This window comes from Panthera pardus, unplaced genomic scaffold, assembly GCF_024362965.1.
Source record: "Panthera pardus isolate Hobbes unplaced genomic scaffold, ASM2436296v1 HiC_scaffold_9, whole genome shotgun sequence".
Classification (NCBI taxonomy): Eukaryota; Metazoa; Chordata; class Mammalia; order Carnivora; family Felidae; genus Panthera; species Panthera pardus.
Window position 1 is genome coordinate 3430354 of NW_026527024.1, and position 21896 is coordinate 3452249.

At 42.1% G+C, this 21896-nt stretch overlaps 1 protein-coding gene across 5 annotated transcripts in view; it reads left to right on the forward strand.

Moving 5' to 3' along the window:
• ACTR3B (actin related protein 3B) overlaps window positions 1-21896 on the forward strand; it is a 90939-nt gene that overhangs the window by 11585 nt on the left and 57458 nt on the right. For 2 of the 5 annotated variants that reach the window (XM_019424874.2, XM_019424875.2), the window contains exon 2: window positions 8240-8295. The exons of 2 other annotated variants lie outside the window; for them this stretch is intronic. In XM_019424874.2, the coding sequence (XP_019280419.2) occupies window positions 8240-8295 (56 nt within the window). Of the gene's footprint in view, window positions 1-8239; window positions 8296-8880; window positions 8901-21896 lie in introns of those variants that run through there. One more of the 5 variants, XM_019424872.2, reaches the window with a different exon arrangement.

Genomic DNA, 21896 nt, shown 5'->3' on the forward strand with positions numbered 1-21896 from the left:
GATTTTCTTACTCTTTCTCTCTTGTTCTCCATCATTCTGTCTCTTTTCCTTCTAGGATATGCCTTGCCTTATTTTCTAGTCCTTCTCTTCAGTTTTTTCCATTTTTGCTCTTATTTAAATTTCCAAGAATTCTTTTTGTTCTCTAAATGTTCTTTTACTAATAGTATCTCGTTTTATTTTTTGAATGTAGTATCTTCTTGTAGGGTATTGATGATGGTGTTTTTATGGTGGTGTTGGTGCTGTATCTCCCTATATAGGTTTTGTTTTTTCTCCTTTTTAAAACATTTTTTAATGTTTTATTTATTTTTTGAGAGAGAGCATAAGCAGGGGAGGGGCAGAGAGAGAGGGGGACAGAGGATCCAAAGTGGGATCTGCACTGACAGGCTGACAGCAGCGAGTCCGATGTGGGGCTCCAAGTCACGAACTGTGAGATCATGACCTGAGCTCAGGTCGGATGCTCAACCGACCGAACCACCCAGGTGCCCCTGTCTTGTTTCTTCTGAGTTTTCATCTTTTTCTGCGGTAGAAAGGGTTTCCTCAGATGTTGGTAATTTCTGGCTGCCTGCTTATGATTAAAAGTCAGAAAATGGAAAAGCTCATTGGACTTTCTGAATGTGTAGATTTGCGTATTGATTTTGAATGTCACCAGGGGTGATGTAGGCAGGTTGTTTGTTGGGGAATGTTCTGGCGTCTGCGTCTTTAGATTCTTCCTTTTGGACTGGTCAGTTTCCCCAGAGGCTACACTTCGGGTCCTCCGCGTGGAGGCCAGGCCTGGGTGCTGGGCTTCTGAGAGCGGAGCGGGGAGAAAGCAGTGGTGGGACAGGGTGTCTGAGCCCTCAGCTTTTGCCGTGTACATGGTCAGGCGACCCTTTGTTTTCTGATTGGTGCTGGTGTCCCCCATGCCGAGTGACTGCCGGTGGAGGCCCTTTGCCTTACAGTCTCCAGAGAGTCCACGTGCAGAGTGCGCTGGGGTCACGGGGGAGCCGTGGCCCAGCTGTGGACAGAGGGGAGTCTCGCTCGGACCCCCTGGTTTGGGCCCTCGGGTCTCAGTTCCCCAGAGCCCGTGCAGCTCCCAGGTCTGGAGCCTTTCAGGACACACGCGTGCGTGCCGGGCTGGTCCTCAGCTCTTGCCTCTGCTGGTTTTCTTCTCCCCAGGCCGGTCACCACTGGTCCTCAGCTCTCCGGAGCCAGACTCTTGCTGTTGTGTCCCCTTCTTTTCTTCCCGTCATTGGGGATCGATATACCTTTAAAAAGTCATTTTGCTTTGAGTTTTGTGGGGCTTTGGGACCAGGTGAAATAATGAAATCATACGTTTAGTCCACCATTTTAATCTGGAAGTTAAAGTTCCCTTTAGAGAGATCAAAATCCACAGAGAGACCATACCTCATGATGTTCTGTTTCCCCAAACTAGGGCAAAAAATGCCGCTGATAGAAGGACAAATGGACAAGTGTATGTGGTCAGGTTCACAGGTCAACAGACAAAAGAAGGATATTGGATTTAGATGAAATAATACATTTGAACTTGTCTATTGAACTCTTTGTCCTATAAACAGAGACTCCCCTTTTCTATTCAGTAGCCCAAGGAGTGTTTGAAGACCTTAGACCTCGATCATGTGCCAATTTACAGTATCGAGAGGGTGTGTATTACTTAGAAACTATAATTAAGACATGAGGATAATTTTAGTGTCCTGAGAACCATATTCTAAGGCAGTTGTGGTCCCTCCCCCTTTTTTTTAAACTGAAGACCTTACGAAGGAGGGGAGCTATTTTGGCTGAAGTTTGGGGTTTGAGACTGGACCTCATAAGGGGTCTTAATCAAAAGAACCTCCCTATAGGATATGGTTTGAAAAACACTGTTCTAGGATGTGACATTTCCACTTTTAAACATAGATTAATTGAGCTTAAATTGTCACCTTCTGCTCTAGACACATGGTTGTAGGAGGAATTTTAACTATATATAAATATGTTGAGTTGACAGATTAATTCTCTTGACTGCAGAATTGAAAAGTCTGTGTTACTGCCGTGGAAAAATAGTGGCGCTTAACGGAAGAGTGAAAGAGGCTCTGCCCAAGAGCTGTTTAAAATGTTTGGGGCAAATGAGGATATTTTGTATTGACAGAAAGAGACTGTGGAAGGATACGTAAGAATGGGAGGTGGTAGAAGGCAGGGGTGGGGTGGGCAGTGTCGGCCTGGGAGTGAGATTTGGTGTTGGGAAGTTTGAGCTAAGAGAACATATTTGTTTAAAAGGCAGAGTGGTATTGGTATTGCTTCATGCAGCTTTTCATTCTGTTTCCACGTGAGAAAGGGTCTCTGGTCAGGGGATGCATGGATGTGGCATTGAGTTTGAGAATGTGGCCCAGTTTATGCATTTTTGGAAGCAATGCCTACCTCAGCTATGCTGGCTGTCCTTTCGGAAGATCGTGTTCAAACAGAAAACCAAGGGCTTTTAATGTAAAAGTTGTTGGTCTTGATTCCTTATGTACACATATTTGGGACAAGTTGATTGACATAGCTCTCTCCATTTGGATGAAAAGACATACATAGCACTGGAAGAGGAGTAATATGAAATTTTAGTAAAGTGAGGGACTTTTCAAAGTAGAAACTACACAGGAAGTTGTTCAGGAAGATAGATAAATGGTAGATTTGATCATCTAAACTGTCGACAGTTATATTCCAGGAAATGTATAACTGGGAAAAATGGGTGACGTATGTGAGCAAGCATTCACATCCTCAATATGTAAGGGCTCGCACAAATTGATAAGGTAGTAAAGCTGTAGCAGAAAATTATTGAAGGGTCATATGTGGAAAAACATAGAGGGCTACTATGCCTCAGATAGCATTTAATAGTAACAAAGTTATCAAATAATGGGATCCTTTTACTTTTTGAATTAGGAAATATTTTCTGGAAATGGTAGTATTTCACACTGGGGGGGATTATTATCATTTGCCTCTTACGGATGAAGAAATTAAAGTATGGAGGGGTTAACTTACTTGCCTGAAGTAACATAGTGCTGTGTTTTGAGCCCAGCATTGTGAGTCCAATTAAACTCCCTTACATCACAAACATACACTGTTTTGCAGCTTCTTTCAAACCGCATTGCCTATCTGTGTATGGCAGTAACATAAATCTTCATTTTTGATGGCTGTATAGCATTTTTATGGAATTATTATAATTTACTTCATACATCAAATTGATGGCATTTGAGTGTTTCCAGTGTTTTGTTGTTTTGCTATTATATTGCTGTAGTGAATATTTTTTTGTTCCTGTCTTTTTGCATACATCTAAAAGTGCTTCATTGGGGTAAATTCCCAGAAATGTGCCATTTGGACAGTAGGGTATATGCATTTAAAGTTCTGATAGATAATGTGAAACGTGTGTATAATGACTCTTCAACCTTTTACTGTCACCCATGTATAACTTACTACCACTATCTTCAGTATTGGCCCAGATTTTGAATGGTCTTGCAATCAGTTTGTAGCTGGATTTAATATTTGATGTTTCTTTCTTTCTTTCTTTTTTTTAACATTTATTTATTTTTGAGAGAGAGAGAGAGAGAGAGAGAGAGAGAGAGTGAAACAGAATCCGAAGCAGGCTCTACGCTCTGAGCTGTCAGCACAGAGCCTGACGCAGGGCTCGAACTCACAGACTGTGAGATCATGACCTGAGCTGAAGTCGGACACTTAACCGACTGAGTCACCCAGGCTCCCCAATGATATTTGATGTTTCTTAAAAGAATATTACTCTTCCCATGTAAGAGTAAGACTTTTCTCAATTTATTTGCCTGCTTGTATATTGAGAGTTCTTCACACACATTTACCTATCTCTGTGTCTCTATCCATTTATCTGTATAGTTTAGTCCTAAAGGTAATATTATTGCCTTTAGTAATAGTAAAAGTAAATAGTAAAGGTAAATTGTTGCCATTGCAACTAGGATCTCTTCATACAGCATAGATTCTCACTTGTTCTTGTTAGGTAGGAAAGTTGTTGATTTTTGTCTGTTTATTTAATAACTGGCCATCCTACTGAATTTCCTATTTCCTTTAATTTTCTACTTAATTTCTTTAGATATTCCAGGTCTGCGATTACCGTTTACAAGTAAATTTTTGTCTTCTCCTTCCCAGCGTCATTCCTTTTCTTTAGTTCTTTGTGATTTGTATTATCTAGTGATTTCTAAGCATGTTGACCATCCGAACCATGGGGTTGGGACAAGGAATGTTAAAAATATAGGTGTCCAGGCTCCTTCTCTGCAGATTCCCATTAATGGTTCTGGGACAGGCACTGGGAATTTGTATTTTAGAAATTTCTCCGCGATCTGTTCAGCAGGTTTGTTACATTTTTTCTGGAAGCCTACCCAGATGATGTTAAACTGGCCTGCCGGAGAAAGTAGGCCATGCTGCAAGAAAAAACTCAATTTGAAATCCTGTTTCTAAAAGGTAAACATTTTGAGGAAGTCTTCGAGGGTGGGCTCATGCTTTCTGCCTCCCTCTTCATTATCCTTAGAGTGTGGCTGCTACATGCATGGTTTCTGGCTAGTAAACTGATGGGAATAAAATAATGCTGCTTTGTTTTCGTAAATGGTGTCTGGGACGTGGTCCATATTTAAGAGTTGTGTTTTACTTGCTGATCTTTTTTTTTTGGTCCTGCTGTTTATGTAGTTGAGCTGTTCTAACATCATCTCTAACGGGGCATACCAGTCCAGTACTGGATTGTCCTAGGAGGGAGTTTTAGAATGAGCACTTGCCAGCTTACATGTACTGGGTTCTAGATAATAGGTTCTCACTGAAGTTTGGTATGAGCCTGGCTTGATGAAAATTTTATTAACACTTGAAATTTGAATGTTTCTTTAAAAAAATCTTGTTAGACATTGGTTACATTGTGGTTATTCAAAGAAACTAAACCTCAAGTGTGTTTGATGCTGTATAAGGGGTAGCACAGAAAAACTAAAGGCATTAAGTTACCATAAGTGATCTGAATGGTTTGTACTTTTGCCTTTGTTTTTAATGGTTTCAGTTTTGGTAGGAGGGTAAGGGAGGATCTCATAGTAATTTATTTATACATAAGAATATTAATATGTCTTAAAAATTTTTTTTTGATGTTTATTAGAGAGAGAGAGTGAGACAGAGAGATGAGTGGGGAGGGGCAGAGAGAGAGGGAGACACAGAATCGAAAGCAGGCTCCAGGCTCTGAGCTGTCAGCACAGAGCTCGATGCAGGCCTCAAACCCACGAACCGTGAGATCATGATCTGAGCTGAAGTCGGACGCTCAACCAACTGAGCCACCCAGGCGCCCCTGATTATTAGTATATCTTAATGTTAGTTTGCCTCAGTCATGAAAATCGTCGTTCACTTACTGTTACCGATGCTGCGTTACCTGCGTGACTCCATGACAGAGGCCTCCCTTGAGGGCCGTGCTGTCTGAGAGACCACGGTGGCCTCAGGGTCTCTGCATACCCGCAGCTGCTGTCGAGGGGCACGTCGTGCTGGTGGCATCATCAGTATTCAGTTGAATTTTGGTCTAAACGTGCACCAGCCCATCTCTGCAGCCTGACCTTTTGCTTCTCGGGGCCATGGCTCACGATTTCAGGGTACAAGACACAATTGTGGAAGGATGTCTTCTATCTGCTGGGTTTACCATTTGTGCATTTTATTTCCACCACAATGCAAAGTGGGGTGTCTGTGCTGTAGAGTCACGTACGGCAGAGGGACTGAACGAGGCCACAGAACATGCTGTGTGCATGTTGTGAACTTTTCAAAACTTTCAAGTTAGGAAATATTTCAAACACACAGAAAAATAACAGTCAAAAAACTTACTATTATTTTTTAATGTTCATTTGTTTTTGAGAGACAGCAAGAGAGAGAGAAGCTGAGCAAGCAGGGGAGGGGCAGAGAGAGGGAGACACAATCTGAAGCAGGCTCCAGGATCCAAGCTGTTCGTACCATGCAGGCACTCCCCCTCAAAAATGTAACTTGTATAGGTAGCACTGTTCTAGGGCTTTCTCTGCTTCCTTATTTATATGTAAAACTCACTAAGCCTAGGAAACAGGTTGTATTATTATGCCCATTTTACAGATGGAGAAACTGAGATACAGACAGGTAGAGCAACGTGCCCAAAGTCACACATTTGGCAAATAACAGAGCTGGGACTTGAATCCAAGCAGTCTGGTGCCGGAGTGCATGGTCTTGACCAATACAATGCACTCTGTTGACTTTCAGAAATACAAAATATAATGGAACAGATAGAAATGATACCTTCACCTCATTTTAATAAAGGTTAACATTTCACTGTGTTTGTTTGTTTGTTTGTCTTAATAACTTCATCACACAAACAAGTGTTTTCTCACATGTAGATGACAGATTGTGCTTAGACGATGGCCCTGGTCTTTATGTGGCCCATCACATTGTGTTTCTGACCTTCAGCATCCCCCTTTCTAACACTGCCCCTTTCCCCCGCAGTTTGGCAGTAAATCCCTTTCCTTACAAGGGTAAGAACTCATTCAGCAGATATTTATGGGGTGCCTGCCACATGCCAGGAACTGTGCTGGGGGTGGAGGTACAGTCAAGAAAAAGAACTGCGTTCTGTCATCATACAAGCTATAATCTCACCACGCGGGCAGGCAGATAATCTGAGTGCAAGCTGCATGATTTTGGGGGGATGGGTGAGTGATGTGGCCTTTAAAAAAAACCACAGTCTTAAATTTGAGGGTTTTAGTGATTTCTGACCTGCTTGTTAGGTTTCTTTAGCCTTGGGTCAGCAATTCAGTTCATTTGTATTTATTGTCTGGAATATACTTCCAGAATGATGGTCGAATTGGGAATTTTTAAAGTTCAGTATATGTTGCTTTCCTTCTGGAAAGTCCCCAGGTCTGGGTCAGCTTTGAAACCTTCCTCTGGGTCTGGTGAGCCCTACAGTGGGGTCCACTTGGTTTGTGCATCTGGTAATTTGTGGAACCTGGAGGGCCCACAGATGGCTCCCAGAAACTTCTGGCATGGCCTGATGGTTTTCAGAGCCCAGCCTCACCCGAGTTCCTGTGGCACCAAGAACTTGGAGACTGAGCAGTAAGGCGTGATTTAAATGGAGCGAACTTGCCGTTTTGGGCTCCCCACGCCTTATTCATTCACTATGTGTTCAAAAATAGTGAAATTAGCATATGGTAAAAATACATTTACAAATCATAAAATTAATTTATTAGAATTTGGAATGTAGTACCACATCAAAAAATTTTAGTATCAAGCATCTTGAAATAATTTATAAAAATGGAATGAATTAACAAAGTGATTTTCAACACTGCTGGGAAGTGTTTTTCTTCATTATGAGCGTTACTGCAGGATGATGGCTCAGTTGTCCAGACTTTACTGTTCATTACAGTCGGCTAATAAGGAAGGAAGGGCTCATGAGTCTTTTCGATTTTCAGTTTTTTATTTCCAGCAGATGGTTCTCCGTGGTGGTCCCCCCCTGCCACTTTTTAAAAAAAAAATTTTTTTTTATTTAAGGGATTAGCAAATGCTTTTGGAACAGATAGTAGTATTTTGGCATTTGTTTTAGTTAAGACTTTTGGAACCCATCACACAGAGTATCTTGACAGAAAATGGGCTCGTTCTGAAATGAGATGAAAAAGAGATGCTCCTGTCAGATATTCTCAGGAGGTGGCAGTGGCTGTTTCTAGACATATGCCATGACATTTTAAGAAAATTATATAATCATTTTTTAAGCGCGTCCCCCCCCCCCCCCCTTTCAAAAGTTCATGAAGTTTGAGAAGTAAGTGTGCTTCTCTGAGAGCCAGCTCTGGAGTTTAGCCTGCTCATTCAGATTCAGGTTCTTTCTCTGTTCACCAGCTGCTTGGCTCGGGGCAGCCAAACGAACATCCCAATGCCTCAGTTTTCTCATCTGCAAAATAGGGACAAGGGCTACTCCCTTTGCAGGACTTTTGTGAAAAGGAAAAGAGTGTAAAAGCACGTTTAAAGCCGTGAGGGACACACAAATGTAATTTATGTGTTAATGCATGTGTGCAAAATTTTTTGCCAGTAGAAAGAAGCTTCACATTTTATGTTTTAATAACAGCTCGCTTATCTGAAATTAGTGTTTGATTCTCAGTCATCATAAGCTTTTTTTTTTTTTTTCCAAGTGAATATTTTGAGGCTTGATGTTGTAGGACTTGGAGAGCTTATGATAAAAGACACTAATGGGATCCAGAGGACAGTATTATTATCTAAACCTGTGTTGATGACTTTGTGCTTTTAGGTATACCAAGCTTGGCTACGCAGGCAACACTGAGCCACAGTTCATTATTCCTTCATGTAAGTACAGCCCCACCCTCAACGTGTGTGAAGGACCGGGGTTCTCGGCATTGTGATTCTGTTTTCCAAAGCATATTCATTGACTTGCCATCTGCTTTTAGAAGATTGTCCTGGTTACTGGGGAGGGTTATTGATTTTGACACCTAGTCCTGAATATTGCTATAGACCGTAGCTGTGGCCTAAAATCCCCCAACTTTCTGGCCCTTTGGTTCTCTTCTGAGAAAGCCCCTTGTCACCATCGTTGGAGTTTCGGCCTGGGTGGTTGGCTGGGGCTTTTCCTTCAGTCATAAATGTCTGAGCTGCCTTGAAGAAATCTGGTCCTTTAAGGTTCATTTGTAATTTTAAGTAAGTACAGTTTTATTAACTTAGCGACTCCGTGGACTGAGCATCCATTGTGCTGCACTGTTCACTCTATTGAATGCCCTTTAAAAAAACCCCAAAAAATACGAGAGGCCTGATGACTGTTTTATTGTGTTCAGAGTGTCTGCTTTTGTTTAAATTTTGGTCAGTAGAGAGTGATGGACGTAAAAGAAGAAATGTTCTCACATCTTGGCAAGAGTACGTCCTACCCACTCTTTGTTTCCCACAGGAGCCTCCAAGGTCAGGTCAGTTGTTTTTAGGGTAGAATTTTTCTCTGAAATTGTTTAAATTCCGGGTTATTATTTGGAGACCGTTTACAGACTAACTTGTATCAGTCCAGGGGGAAGGGAAACACTGCCTCCTAAGTGTAGATCTTGTGCGATGAATTGTGATCTTAGAAGTTGTAAGGTGGTGCGGGGCCAGGGACCCAGTGAGGGTAGGCCCTTGTCAGCAGTATGGAACATTGTGGAGCATGGGCAGCTTGGGAGAGCTGGGGAGAGGAGGCTTAGCGTTTATTCCAGGGAAGGCGCAGGCCTTTTTGGTGTATATGGGTACTCACCTCACTAGGAAGTGTACCCCAGATTCCTCGAGCACATGTTATTTACCTCATTCTCCTTCCTTCCTTGCTTGCTGTATAATTGATCACGAATCTGATTTCTAGGTCTGAACACCCTGGTACCATGGCGGGGTGTCCTTAATAACAGGCACAATTTGTCTGCTGTGTTCTTTATTTAGGATTCATAATTTGGTGTGTTAGTTTGCTGGGGGCTGCCGTTATAAAATACCACAGAGTGATGTCTTAAATAACAGAAATGTATTGGATCCCAGAATGGAGGCTCGAAGTCCCCGATCAAGGGGCCATCAGGATTGGTTCACAGTGAGGCCTCCTTCCCTGGTTTTCAGACAGCACCTCCTCACTGTGTCCCCACATGGCCTTTTCTCTGCACACAACCGAAAGAGAGATCTCTGTGGTCTCTTCCTCTTCTTATGAGGACAACAGTTCTCTTCGATTAAGTCCCACCTTACGACCTCATTTAACTTTTATTACCTCCTTACGGTCCCCACGTCCGAACGCAGTCACACAGGGGGCAAGGGCTTCAACGTATGAATTTTTAGGAGACGCAGTTAGGTCCATCACGCTTGGCGCTTTGTAGGCTAGGTCAGTCCTTTGAGAATTTTATTATTGCGAATGCCCCGGAACTTGATCGTTCCATGTTGGATTGATAAATCGGACGTTCTGACTTTTCAAAGCAGATTGGATTTTAACCTTGCTAAGTGCCACGGCTCTGAAAGGCTGACCTTGCACCTCCTGCTTTACTGCGTTGCCGTTTCAAACTGTCGGCAGCGTTCAGCCGGCTGGCCCGTTCAACCCGTCATCATCAACAGGGAGGAGAACTGAAGTCAGTTATTAGCGGGATTTCATGCGCCGCCAGACAGCAAGGCGGCTCTCAGATTGGTGCTTTCAGAACGTTCACAGTAGCAGAAGCTAGACAGAGCATAAAAAGTCGGAGAAGTGGGAGGAAAGCCACAGCTGTATCGTCGGCTGAGTCGGTTGCAAGGGATGGAGAAGCCCCGGGAGGCGGGGTGAGAAGATTTGGGGGCCCCGGTGAGGATGCTGGGTTGGGTGGAGGGCCTCGGTCGCCCGGGGCTGTCGGCTTTCCTGCTCGTCTTAGTTAGATGCCGGAGCTGAATCATTTTTCTGGCTCTAGAGGCTCCGTCCACAAGGTGAAGTTCGAGGCGCACGTGCCGACGTGGCGCCCGCAGAGAAGAGGTGGGGCTCGTGCGGATGTGCGTCAGCTCGCCGACGACGCTGGCGGACATGGGCGGGGCCCGCTGGGTGGGCGCGGCGCGTGCGGGCGGGCCCTCGTCGTGCGGGAGGTCACGGCCCTCGGGGGACAGTGGCCGGGAGCGTGGGGGAGGGCCGGATGACGACAGACTGTGTCCTCTCGAGGGGTTTTACTTTCATCTCGCACCCGGGAATTTCCACGTTGTTCCCCGAACGGCTGCCTCAGGCCTGAGCCAGCGGACGGGCGAGGTGCCGCGCGCCCCGTCCGGCCCTTCCCGGGCGGCTCTGCCCGTGTCCGGCGTGCGCTTCAATGTTGAGAGTCATTGAAAAGTTTCCGGCAGAGGAGTGAGGATGTGTGTGCTGACCGTGTCCGCGGAAGGCGCGCGAGGGAGGGGCGGGGAGGGGTCGGGAGGAAGTAAGGACGTGTTCGACCTTCGGCGTCGGAGGAGTTCGGTGTAAAGGTCCCGTTGGCATCAGGTGAAGGGCTTCCTGCTCGGAGGAGCGTCTCCACGGGAGGTGGGGACGGAGCCCAGAGATGTTTTTGGCTTTTCTTTTAATGGAATAGTTACAAAGCAGTTTGTGGAAGTTTATTTATTTTTGAGAGAGAGAGAGAGAGGCAGAGAGAGTGAGCTGGGGAGGGGCGGAGAGAGAGGGAGAGAGAGAGAGAACCCCCAGCAGGCTCCGTGTTGTGAGCGCAGGGCTGGATGTGGGCCTCGAACTCACGAACCGTGAGAGAATGACCTGAGCCGAAATCAAGAGTGGGACGGACGCTTAACTGACTGAGCCACCCAGGCGCCCCTGTTGCATAGAGTTTTTAAAAATTTTTTATTTCAGCTAAAAACTGTTGCAAAAGATAGTATAGCACAGACCTGCGTACCCACCCACCACTCAGAAGGAGCAAACGCTGACATGATTTCAGCCTGTAAATCTGTGAACCCCTGCATCAGCGTGGGCAAGGTCCTCCCTTTTCCTCCAGCCCATCCCCCCCCTTGCTCTCCCTCCTCTGCCGGGAACTTCCTGTGGTCCTGACCTTATGGGAACAGGGTTCCTTGCCTGTAAGTGGCCTTGTTCTGCCGGTTTAGACCTTCCTAAATGACACCGTGCTGTAAATCACTTTCAGCATTGTCCTTTTATAAAGAACCCCGCCCCCCGGAAATAGGTTTTTAAGATTTAGCAATGTTGATATATACAGTTCTTGATCAGAGTTCTAGCATTTGAATCTCAATTTTTTTTTTTTTTTCGTTTGGGCATTTTCCAGTTTTCTCTGTTATACAAAATGGTGCAGTAAACCCCTCCTTACGCACAAGTGCTAGTTTCCCAAGAGAAAATGAGGAGAAATGGGGTTGTTTCGTCGTGCAGGTGCGCACCTCTCTTCTCAGCTGCTGTCAGGCTGCTCTTCTGAGTGCTTGTGCACAGTGAAGCTCCCGTAGGTGCTGGTGAAGGGTTTTTGTTTCCACACAGCCTTGACAAAAGTTGACATTGGTAGACTTAAATTTTCGCCAGTCTGACGAATGTGAAACGATGCGTCATTTTGTAAGTTTGCATTTCTCTGATGACTGGTAAGGTGGGGCACCTTTCATTGCCTGTTCGTATCTTTGCCCATTTTTTCTACTGCATATTTTTTTAATCTTTTTTACGGAGTTTTATGCAGTTGTCTTTGTATACTCTGAATATTAATATGTTGCAAATATTGTCTTTTATGGCATCTTTTTAAATGATTTTTTTAAATCTAGACACGTAAAATTTTGATATAGTTAAAATATTCAGTACGCATTTTCCACTTATAATTTGTTTCTATCTTGAAAAATGCATTTCTACTCCAAAGTCATAAGGACTTTCTGCATTTTCTTCTGTGACAATTTTGAGTTTACTTTTTGAATATGGTGTGAGATAGTTATTTTACTTATTTTCTGAATGGAAGGACACTTGTCCCAGCACCATTTATTGAAGAGTACATTCCGATTTGTTATGCCTTTTAAATCATATTGAGGTACCATATATGCTTGGGAATATTTCTGGTGTTTTTATTTGGTTTCATTTATGCGTTTGTTTATCTTCACTCCAAATTCATGCTGTCTTAAATGTTATTACTTTAGCCAGTGTCTTGATATCTGGTAGGTGTGGTTCCTCTTCCCTTTTTTCTCAGAATAACCTCGGCTATTCTTAGGCCTTACTTTTTATTACAGATTTGATTTTATTTTATTAAAAAAATGTTTATTTATTTATTTTGAGAGAGAGAGAGAGAGAGAGAGATCGTGACCTGAGCTGAAATCAAGAGTAGGACGCTTAACTGACGGAGCCACCCAGGTGCCCCTTTACTACAGATTTTAAAATTAGTTAAGGTCTATGAAAAATTGTAATGGGGTTTTGATTAGAGACACATTCAGTTTATAGATTAATTGGGGAAGAATTTGACATCTTTATGAATTGAGTTTTTCTATCCATGAATATGGTATATATGATCTTTATTAATGGCTGTTGTGTTTTTCAGTAATGTTTTTGTAATAGACTTCATAAAGCTCATACACCTTTTACTAGATTTAACTGTAGGTACCCTTATGTGTTTGTTGCTGTTGTGAATTTTCTGAAATTACATTTTCTAACTAGTAATTGCTATCATGTAGAAATGCTATTGAGTTTTTTGTTTTTTAATCCAGCAACCTTACGTGCTTCTCTTATTTGTTCTATTAGCTTGCAGATTCTTGTAAGTTTTCTATTCAGACTATTAACTGCAAGTAATGGTTGTCCCTTTCAATCTCAATATTTTATATATATTTTTTGGTCTTTTGTACTGGCTAGAACTTCTCCTGCCGGAGTGACGAGAGCTGGAGGTAGTGGGTGCTTTTGTCAGTCTGATTTTAAAGACGGTGATTTTAGTGTGCCACTAGTCATTGCTCTTGGTTTTTGTGGAAATGCTTTTTTCAGGTTAATACAGTGCCCTTTCTATTTCTAGTTTACTGAGAGCTGATCATATGGTTTTGGACAGTTAAGGTCCTATAATACAATGAATTACATTAATATATTTTCAAGTATTAAATAGTCATTTATTTCATTCTTGAGATAATCCCTACTTGGTTATGAAATACCAACTACATGTTGAATTGTATTTGCAAATATTTATTTGGGTTTTTGCATCAGTGTTTAAAAGTGCAATTACTCTATAATTTACCTTTCTTGTACATTTTTGTCTGGTTTGAATATCAAAATTAGACTGGCTTTTGGAGATGAGTTTTTCAGCTTTCTTTTCTGTTCTTTAGAACAGTAAGTAAGATAGGAATTATTATTTCTTGAAGGTTTCATCAAATATATGACATTCTTTTGGGAAATATACTGGATGTATTAATTAAGAAATTACTGTTGTCTGGTAATTACTGTAGTAAATGTTCCTAAGATCTAGAATTTATATGTAAGTTTTGAGCACCTTTCTGATAATCTTCCCTAGATTACCCTCAGATGACCTTTTAACATTTGGAAAATAGTCTGTTTCTTCTGGTTACCCACATTCTATACTCCTACAGTTTTTTTAATCTGCAGAACTTTTACATTTTTCTTTATTAAGTTTAATCGTATGAGTTTTGGTTCGTCATTAAGCTAACTGAGGGGTTTTATTTTTTAATTTGTTTAAATAATTTACAAACTATATTTTATTTGTCTTCAAATATGTTATTTTGAGATAATTGTAGATTCATAGGCAGTGTAAGAGATAGCTTGGAGAGACCTGTGTACCCTTCTCCCTGTTTCGTCCAGGGCTACATCTTACATGGTTATACTATAGCATTGAAGCCAGGAAATGGAAATTGGTGCAGTGTGTGTCTGTGTGTGTCTGTGTGTGTCTGTGTGTGTGTAGTTCCGTGTCCTTTTATCCCATGTGTAGATTCCTGTGATTACCACTACAGTCAAGATGTAGAACCATCATTATCACCACAACAGTCTCTCCTGAGCTGTTTCTTTATAACTACACTTGACTCTCCTCCCCACCATTCCTAACCTTTGGCAACTACTAATCTGTTTCTGTCTCCATAATTTTGTGGGTTTTTTTTTTTGAGGATGTTTTATAACCGGAACCATACAGGATATGTCCTTTGTGATTGGCTTTTTCACTTGGCATAATGCCCTTCAGATCCATCTGAGTTGTTGTATGTATTGACAGATAGTTTCTTTTTTTATTTGAGTCGTATTTCAATGTATGCATGTACCAGTTTGTTTAAACATTCGTGTACTGAAGGACTTCTTGATTATTTCTGCTTTGTGGCTATTATAAATAGAGCTGCTATGAAAATTGTGTACAGGTTTTTGTGCGGACATAATTTTTCATTTCTCTAGATAAATACTGCATAGTGCAATTGCTGCATTGTATGGCAAGTTTATGTTTAGTATTATTAAGAAATTGCCAAAGTATTTCCCATAGTGGCTGTACCATTTTACATTTCTACCAGCTGTGTATGAGAGAGCCGGTGTCACTGCATCCTTGCCAGCATTTGGTGTTGTCACAGTTTTTTTATTTTAGCTCTTCTCATAAGTGTGTAGTTGTATCTCGTCATGGTCTGAATCTTCATTTCTGTAATGGCCAGTGGTGTTGAACATCTTTTCACGTGCTTATTTTCCATCTGAGAATCCTCTTCTATTAAATGTCTCTTTGTGTATTTTGCTCATTTTCTAATTGTTACATTTTTACTGTGAGGTTTTGAGAGTTCTTTATATATACTAGATAACGAGTCCTTTGTCAAATATATGGTTTGCAAACAATTTCTCCCGTTGTGAGCTTCTCTTTCCATCTTCTTCATAGGGTCTTCTGCGGAGCAAAAGGTTTAACTTTTGATACACCAGCTTTTAGATTCATTGGTTTTCTCTGTTTTTCTGTTTTAAATTTCATTGATTTCTGCTCTCATCCTTCTTTCTTGCTTTGGGTTTTGTTTTGCTCTTCTTTTTCTAGGTTCTTAAGGTGGGAACATAGATTATTGATTTGAGACTCTCTCTCTTTTTTTTTTTTAATTAAAATTTTTTTTCTAATGTTTATTTTTGGGAGAGAGACAGGCAGACAGACAGACATGGAGGCTGAACCAACTGAGCCACCCAAGGCATCCCAGAGAGTTTTTCTGTTTTCTAATGTAAACTTTTAGTGTTAAAATTTTCCCAGTTATCACTGCTTTTGCAGTGTCCAACACATTTTGATATTTTGTATTTTTGTTTCCATTCCATTCATGTATTTTAAAAACTTCCCTGAGATTTCCTCTTTGACACATTTAGAACTGCATTGTTTAACTTCCAGATGTTTGTGGGATTTTCCTGGTAACCTTTCTGTCATTGATTTTTGGGTTTATTCTATTGTAGTCAAAAAGCATACTCTGTGTAACTCTTATAAAATTATTTATTCTTTACAGTTTATTTTGAGAGAGTGAGAGGGTACGTGTGTACAAGTGGGTGAGTGGCAGAGAGAGAGAGAGAGAGAGAGAGAGAGAGACAGAGGATCCCAAGCAGGCTCCTTGCTCAGTGTGGACCCTGATGTGGGGCTCGATCTCAATGACTGAGTGATCATGACCTGAGCAGAAATGAAGAGTCGGACACTTAACTGACTGAGCCACTGACTGAGCCAACCTGTACGACCAACCGACTGTATGGTTTTACAATGATTATAAAATTATTAAGGTCTCTTTTATGGCCCCGTATAAGGTTTATTTTGGTTCCACGGGTACTTGTAAACAGTATATACTCTATTCTCTTTGGGTAGAGTATTCTGTATATGTTGGTTGGCTCCCGTAGGTTGATGGTATTGTTGAGCTCTTTTGTCCTTTTATCAGTTGTTGAGAGAGGCATTGAGGTCTGCAGCTCTAATTGTGGGTTCGTCTGTTTTTCTCATCAGTTTTTGTCTCCAGTACTTTGCGCTTCCATTCTTTGTTACGTGCACATTTAGGATTGCGGTGTCTTCTTGATGGACTGACCCTTTATCTTTTTTAATGTTCTTTTCAATTTTTTCTTTCTTTGTTATAAAATTTACTTTTTCTGTTGGCAATATAGTCAATCATGCTTTCTTTGATTAACATTTGTGTGGATATCTTTTTCCGTCTTTTTACTTTCAACCTACATATATCCTTATATTTGAAGAATCAGGTTCTTTCCCTTTTTCTTTTTTTTTTTTTTTAACGTTTTTATTCACTTTTGAGAGAGGGAGAGAGACAGTGCAAGCAGGGGAAGGGCAGAGAGAGAGGGAGACGCAGAATCTGAAGCAGACTGTAAGCTCTGATCTGTCAGCACAGAGCCCGATGTGGGGCTCAAACTCACAAGCTCTGAGATCATGACCTGAGCCGAAGTCAGACGCTTGATGGACTGAGCCACCCAGGTGCCCTGTGAAGAGTCAGGTTCTTTTAATCCACTCTGCCAATCTCTGTCTTTTCATTAATGTATTTAGGTCACATAATTTATTGTAATTATTGATTAGTGGTTTTTCTGCTTGTTCTTTTTTTTTTATTCCTTTGTTTTGTTTTACCTGAGTTCCTGGGGATTATTTGAGCATTTTTTTAGAATTTTGTTTTGATTTATGTATTGTGTTTTTGAGTGCATCTCTTTTTATTTTTTATTTTTTAACATTTATTCATTTTTGTGAGTGAGAGAGACAGAGCACAAGCAGGGGAGGGGCAGAGAGAGGGGGACACACAGTATCCGAAGCAGGCTCCAGGCTCCAAGCTGTCAGCACAGGGCCTGACGCGGGGCTTGAACTCACGGACTGTGAGATCATGACCTGAGCCGAAGTCAGACACTCAACCGACTGAGCCATCCAGGTGCCCCAAGTGCATCTCTTTATGTAGCATCTCAGTGGTTGGTCTATTACATTTCCTGTACGTAACTTTTCTTAGTCTCCTGTGTTAACACCTTACCAGTCTGAGTGAAAGGCTCCACATTTCTGATATAATTGTCTTGAATATTTCTTCTACGTACATTGAGAAGGACATCAGTGTTACAATTTTTGCTATAACTGCCAAACATAATTTAGAAAACTCAAGAGGAGAAGGAAAGTAATTATGCTTATTTTTGCTCTTTCTGTGTTTCTTCCCTCCTGATGTTCCAAGATTCCTTCTTCTTTTTTGTCTTTAGTTTTTTTTTAATGTTTATTTATTTTTGAGAGAGGGAGAGACAGAGCACAGGTCGGGGAGAGGCAGAGAGAGAGAGAGAGGGAGACAGAATCTGAAACAGGCTCCAGGCTCTGAGCTGTCAGCACAGAGCCCGACGAGGGACTCGAACTTGGGAACGGCAAGATCGTGACCTGAGCCGAAGTCAGAGGCTTAACCGGCTGAGCCACCCAGGCACCTCCCAAGACTCCTACTTTTATAATTTCCTCTCCGTTTAGAAAACTTTCCGAGCCATTTTTTAAGAGTTGGTATGCTGATGACAAATTCTGTTAGCTTTTGTTTACGAATGTCTTGATTTGCTCTGCATTTTTGGGGATATTTGGGCTGAATTTAGAATTCCGAGTGGACAGTTCTCAACACTTGAAAAATGTACCATTTCTTTCTGGGTGCCCTGATTTCTGATGAGAAATTTGTTGGAGGCTTTTAGAATTTTTTCTTTGGTCTTCAGTTTTTAGAAGTTTGGCTGTAATGTATCTTGGCATGGATTTCTTTGGGTTTATCCTGTTTGGGGTTTGTTCAGTGTTGAATCTGTAGGCTTATTTCTTTTTTAGTCAAATTTGGCAGATTTTTAGCCATTATTTCTTTGAATACTTTTTCCTTTTTCCTCTCCTTCTGGGACTTGGAATGCATGAATGTTAGCGCTTTTATTATATATCCTACATGTCCCTGAGGCCCAGTTCATTTGCTTTCCAATCTGTTTTCTTTGTTGTTCAGGCTGGGTAACTTCTATTGTTATATCTTCAAGATCAGTGATTCTTTTCTCTGTCCTTTCCTGCTGTTGAACTAATCCACCGAGATTTTTATTTCAGGTACTGTATATTTTTAGTTCCAAAATTTCCATGCAGTTTTGTCTCTGTCTTCTATCCTTGCTTTCACTTTGTGCTTCTTTGCTGAGACTTTCTTGTATTTTCCATTGTTTCAAGTGTGTTTGTAGATTGACGCATCGTATGATCGCTCCTAAAATCTTGCTTACTAATTCTGTTATCTGTGTCGTCTTGGGGTGGGCATCTGTTGATTGTCTTTTCTCATTTCGGTTGAGATATTTCTGGTTCTTGCTGTGGTGAGGGATTGTTTTTATTGAAACCTGGACATTTAAAAATTTTTTTTAAAAATGTTTATTTTTTTTGGTGGGGGGAGGGGCAGAGAGATTAGAAGGAGACACAGAATCCGAAGCAGTCTCCATGCTTTGAGCTGTCAGCACAGAGCCCGACGTGGGGCTCGAACTCATGAACCATATGAACCGTGAGATCATGACCTGAGCTGAAGTCGGAAGCTTAGCCAACTGAGTCACCCAGGCGCCCCTAAACCTGGACATTTTAGATAGTCTGAGATTCTGGATCTTGTTTAAATCTGATGTTTCAGCAGGTTATTTCTGATACAGCTCCAGTAAGGAAAGGGGGATGCCCCTTGTTAATGCCAGTTTGGGGTTGAAGTTCAAGGTCTCCTCTTGGCCTTTGTTGACACTGGGTGGGGGAAGGCTCCATGTTACTGCTCATTGTGGGTGGGAGTTCAGCCTCCGCATTAGGCCTAAGCAAGTAGCCTTCTGGCCGGGAGGGACAGGGGTGCCTTGTTACTGCTGGTGGTGGTGGCAGTCCTGACTTGTCACTCGGCCTCCTGTGACGAAAGCCCAGTGTGAGAGCAGAGGGGACAGATTGATGCCGCTGGGTGGGGTGGACGTTCAGCTTTCGCACTGAGGAGGAGGGGTGGTTTTCCTGAGGTGTTTGACTGGAGTTCAGCAGGTATTGTTTAGACTGCCCCTTTTATCTTCTTTGGTTGCAGGTAGCAGGCTTTTGGGGGTACACCCTTTTTGTTTTGAGCTCATCGGTGTTTCTAGGGTAACCAGTATGGGCTACAGGAGACAAAAAGAAGACCCAGGAGACTCACGGCTGTGTTGTTCCCGGGGTCCTGTGGTCCCCAGCCAGTCTGTCCGCTCTTTACCTTCTGGCCTCTGTGTTTTTTTCTTCTAGAAAGTCCCCGGGTTCTGGCTGTACTTAGAGCAGCAGGAAAACTAGGTTAACTCTGTCCTTGCAGAAGCGGAAGCCCAAATTTAATTAACTCTGAGTGGAAAATATATTCGTCTGCCATAGAAGTTAAATGGTATAATAGGACGCAGTGAAAATTAACTCTTTCCCACCCACTTCCCCTCTCCCTGGTTCCTTGTGTTTCCTTCCTGAGATGCTCCGCAAATCCCAGCAGATACACACAGGCATCTGTTTTCACACAGTGGTGGCATCTCACGTACACTGCTCTGCACCTTGTGTTTTTGTCAAGGCGCTACACGTACTCAGTCATCCTTCTAGATTGGCATATGAACACCTGCTGGCTTCTTTTACGTGGCCTCCTGATTTTCCATCGCGTGGAGATGCCACCTGTGTGTAACCAGTTGGAACGTTTCGCCGTTGGCTCCATTATCTGTTCTATTCATTGTCCTTCCCATCTCAGTGTCACCTCTGTTGACACCTGTTACTGTGTGTGGCGGCGGTGGGTTGGAGATCGCTGCAGGGGTGGCACGGACCCTTTCTCTGTGAGGAGTCCTGTAGTCTGTGAAAGCTCATAGATGGTCTTTGATAGCTGCTCTCTTAGGTGCCTTTCTCCATCACCTTCATAAGGACCGTGTGGACCACTTCTTGCTTTTCGTAGGCTTACGCAAAAGAGTTTGAAGATAAGCTCTCTGTGCCTTTACTCTGTTTCGTGGATTCAGTTGCTTCATGTATGATAGGTAGTAATAGTTAAAAGAAGTATACTTCGTTTTTGTTTTGTTTTGTGTTTTTCTTATTTCTCATGGCCACTAAAACATACACCTACCATGATTTGGGGCCAGAGTACTTTGATTACCTTTTTGGGAGGGATAGGATTAACTTGGTTTTCATTTGTATTTCTGAGTGTGGTAGTGTCACCTCACTAAGTTTAGTATTTTTTCTTCAAGGTGGTGATTTTTCTTTTCTTTCTTTTTTTTTTGAATTAAGTTTATTTGTTTCGAGAGAGTGCATGCATGCAAGTGAGTGGGGAGGAGCAGAGAGACAGAGACAGAGATTCCACACAGGCTCTGTACTAACAGTGCAGAGCCTGATGCAGGGACTCGAGCACACACACCGTGAAATCATGACCTGAGCCGAAGTCGGATGCTTAACTGACCAAGCCACCCAGGCACCCCAGGGTGGTGATTTTTCTTCTGGTTAATATGTTGCCCCCAAATTCTTGGCAAAGTTGAATGATGGAATGAATCGCAGAATTTTTTTGCCCTGTGTCTTCACAATCTTTTATTTTGACTTGGCAGTTTAATTATAAATTCATGCATAATTAAGTTTGATCTTGCCCAGAGGATAGAATCTGTCACTCACACTGGCACCCTGTGCGAGGACCTTGCGGTCTGCTGCGAGCCGTGCTGCCAGGGGCCTCTGCGTGCATGACGTGTGCGTCAGATGATCCTGTGTGATGCTTGTCAGTGTGCCATTGAGTGGCCTGCTCAGTTTTCAGAGGTGGTTTTATTTGTTTCTGTAGATTGCTTCAGTTGTTTAGGGCCCAGCAGACTTTTCTGCCCTGTGACCAGCTTCAGGGCTCTGGACATGCTCACCACCTCTGACTGCTTGCTGGGCTTTGTCTCCAGCATTTCCACGCCATACCTGCTCCTTGAGTCCTGCAGAAATCCCGTCCCCTAGATTTGTGCCACCTTTTGTAACTGGAAGGCTTTGAGTCTAAGTGTGGCAGTGAGCTGGATGGAGTGAGAAGAGGTGGACAGAGTGAGTGACTTCTACTCCGGACTCCTCCTTTTTACCTCTTGCCCCTGTCGCTGCAAAACACCTTTCTCACAAACAGGGTTCACATTCACTCGTGTGACTGTTGCGACCCTTCATTCGTAATGATTTGGGGGTTTCAGATGATCTGCTCTAAAAAATACGTTCATGTGTCTGCTAATTTGTTTTGGGATAAATTTGATGAAGGTGAGTTTATGGGAGCTCGGAGTATGACCAAGGGTTAGGAGTGTAAATGGAAAATTTTATCTTTGTCAAGCTTCCACATTTCATTAAATATTAAATTCTGTAGTGAAGTTCTATGTGATTTTTACTAAGTATATTCTCAAATGTCACGGTTAACCCCTTATTAAAATGATGTATCAGAAAGCCATTGGCATTTTTACGTAATGCAGTTGTTTGATTATTGTACTTTTCTTTTTTGTGATGGATATTAGCCATCAGCCTCCTAGTTGTTTCTTTGAGTGAAGTCAGTTTTTTTCCTATAACAAGATTAAAAGAATATATTTTAAATCTATCTGATGCAGAGTTTTATTTAAAAAAAGGACTGGAGAGTGTATAGGTGTTATTTTTCAGTTT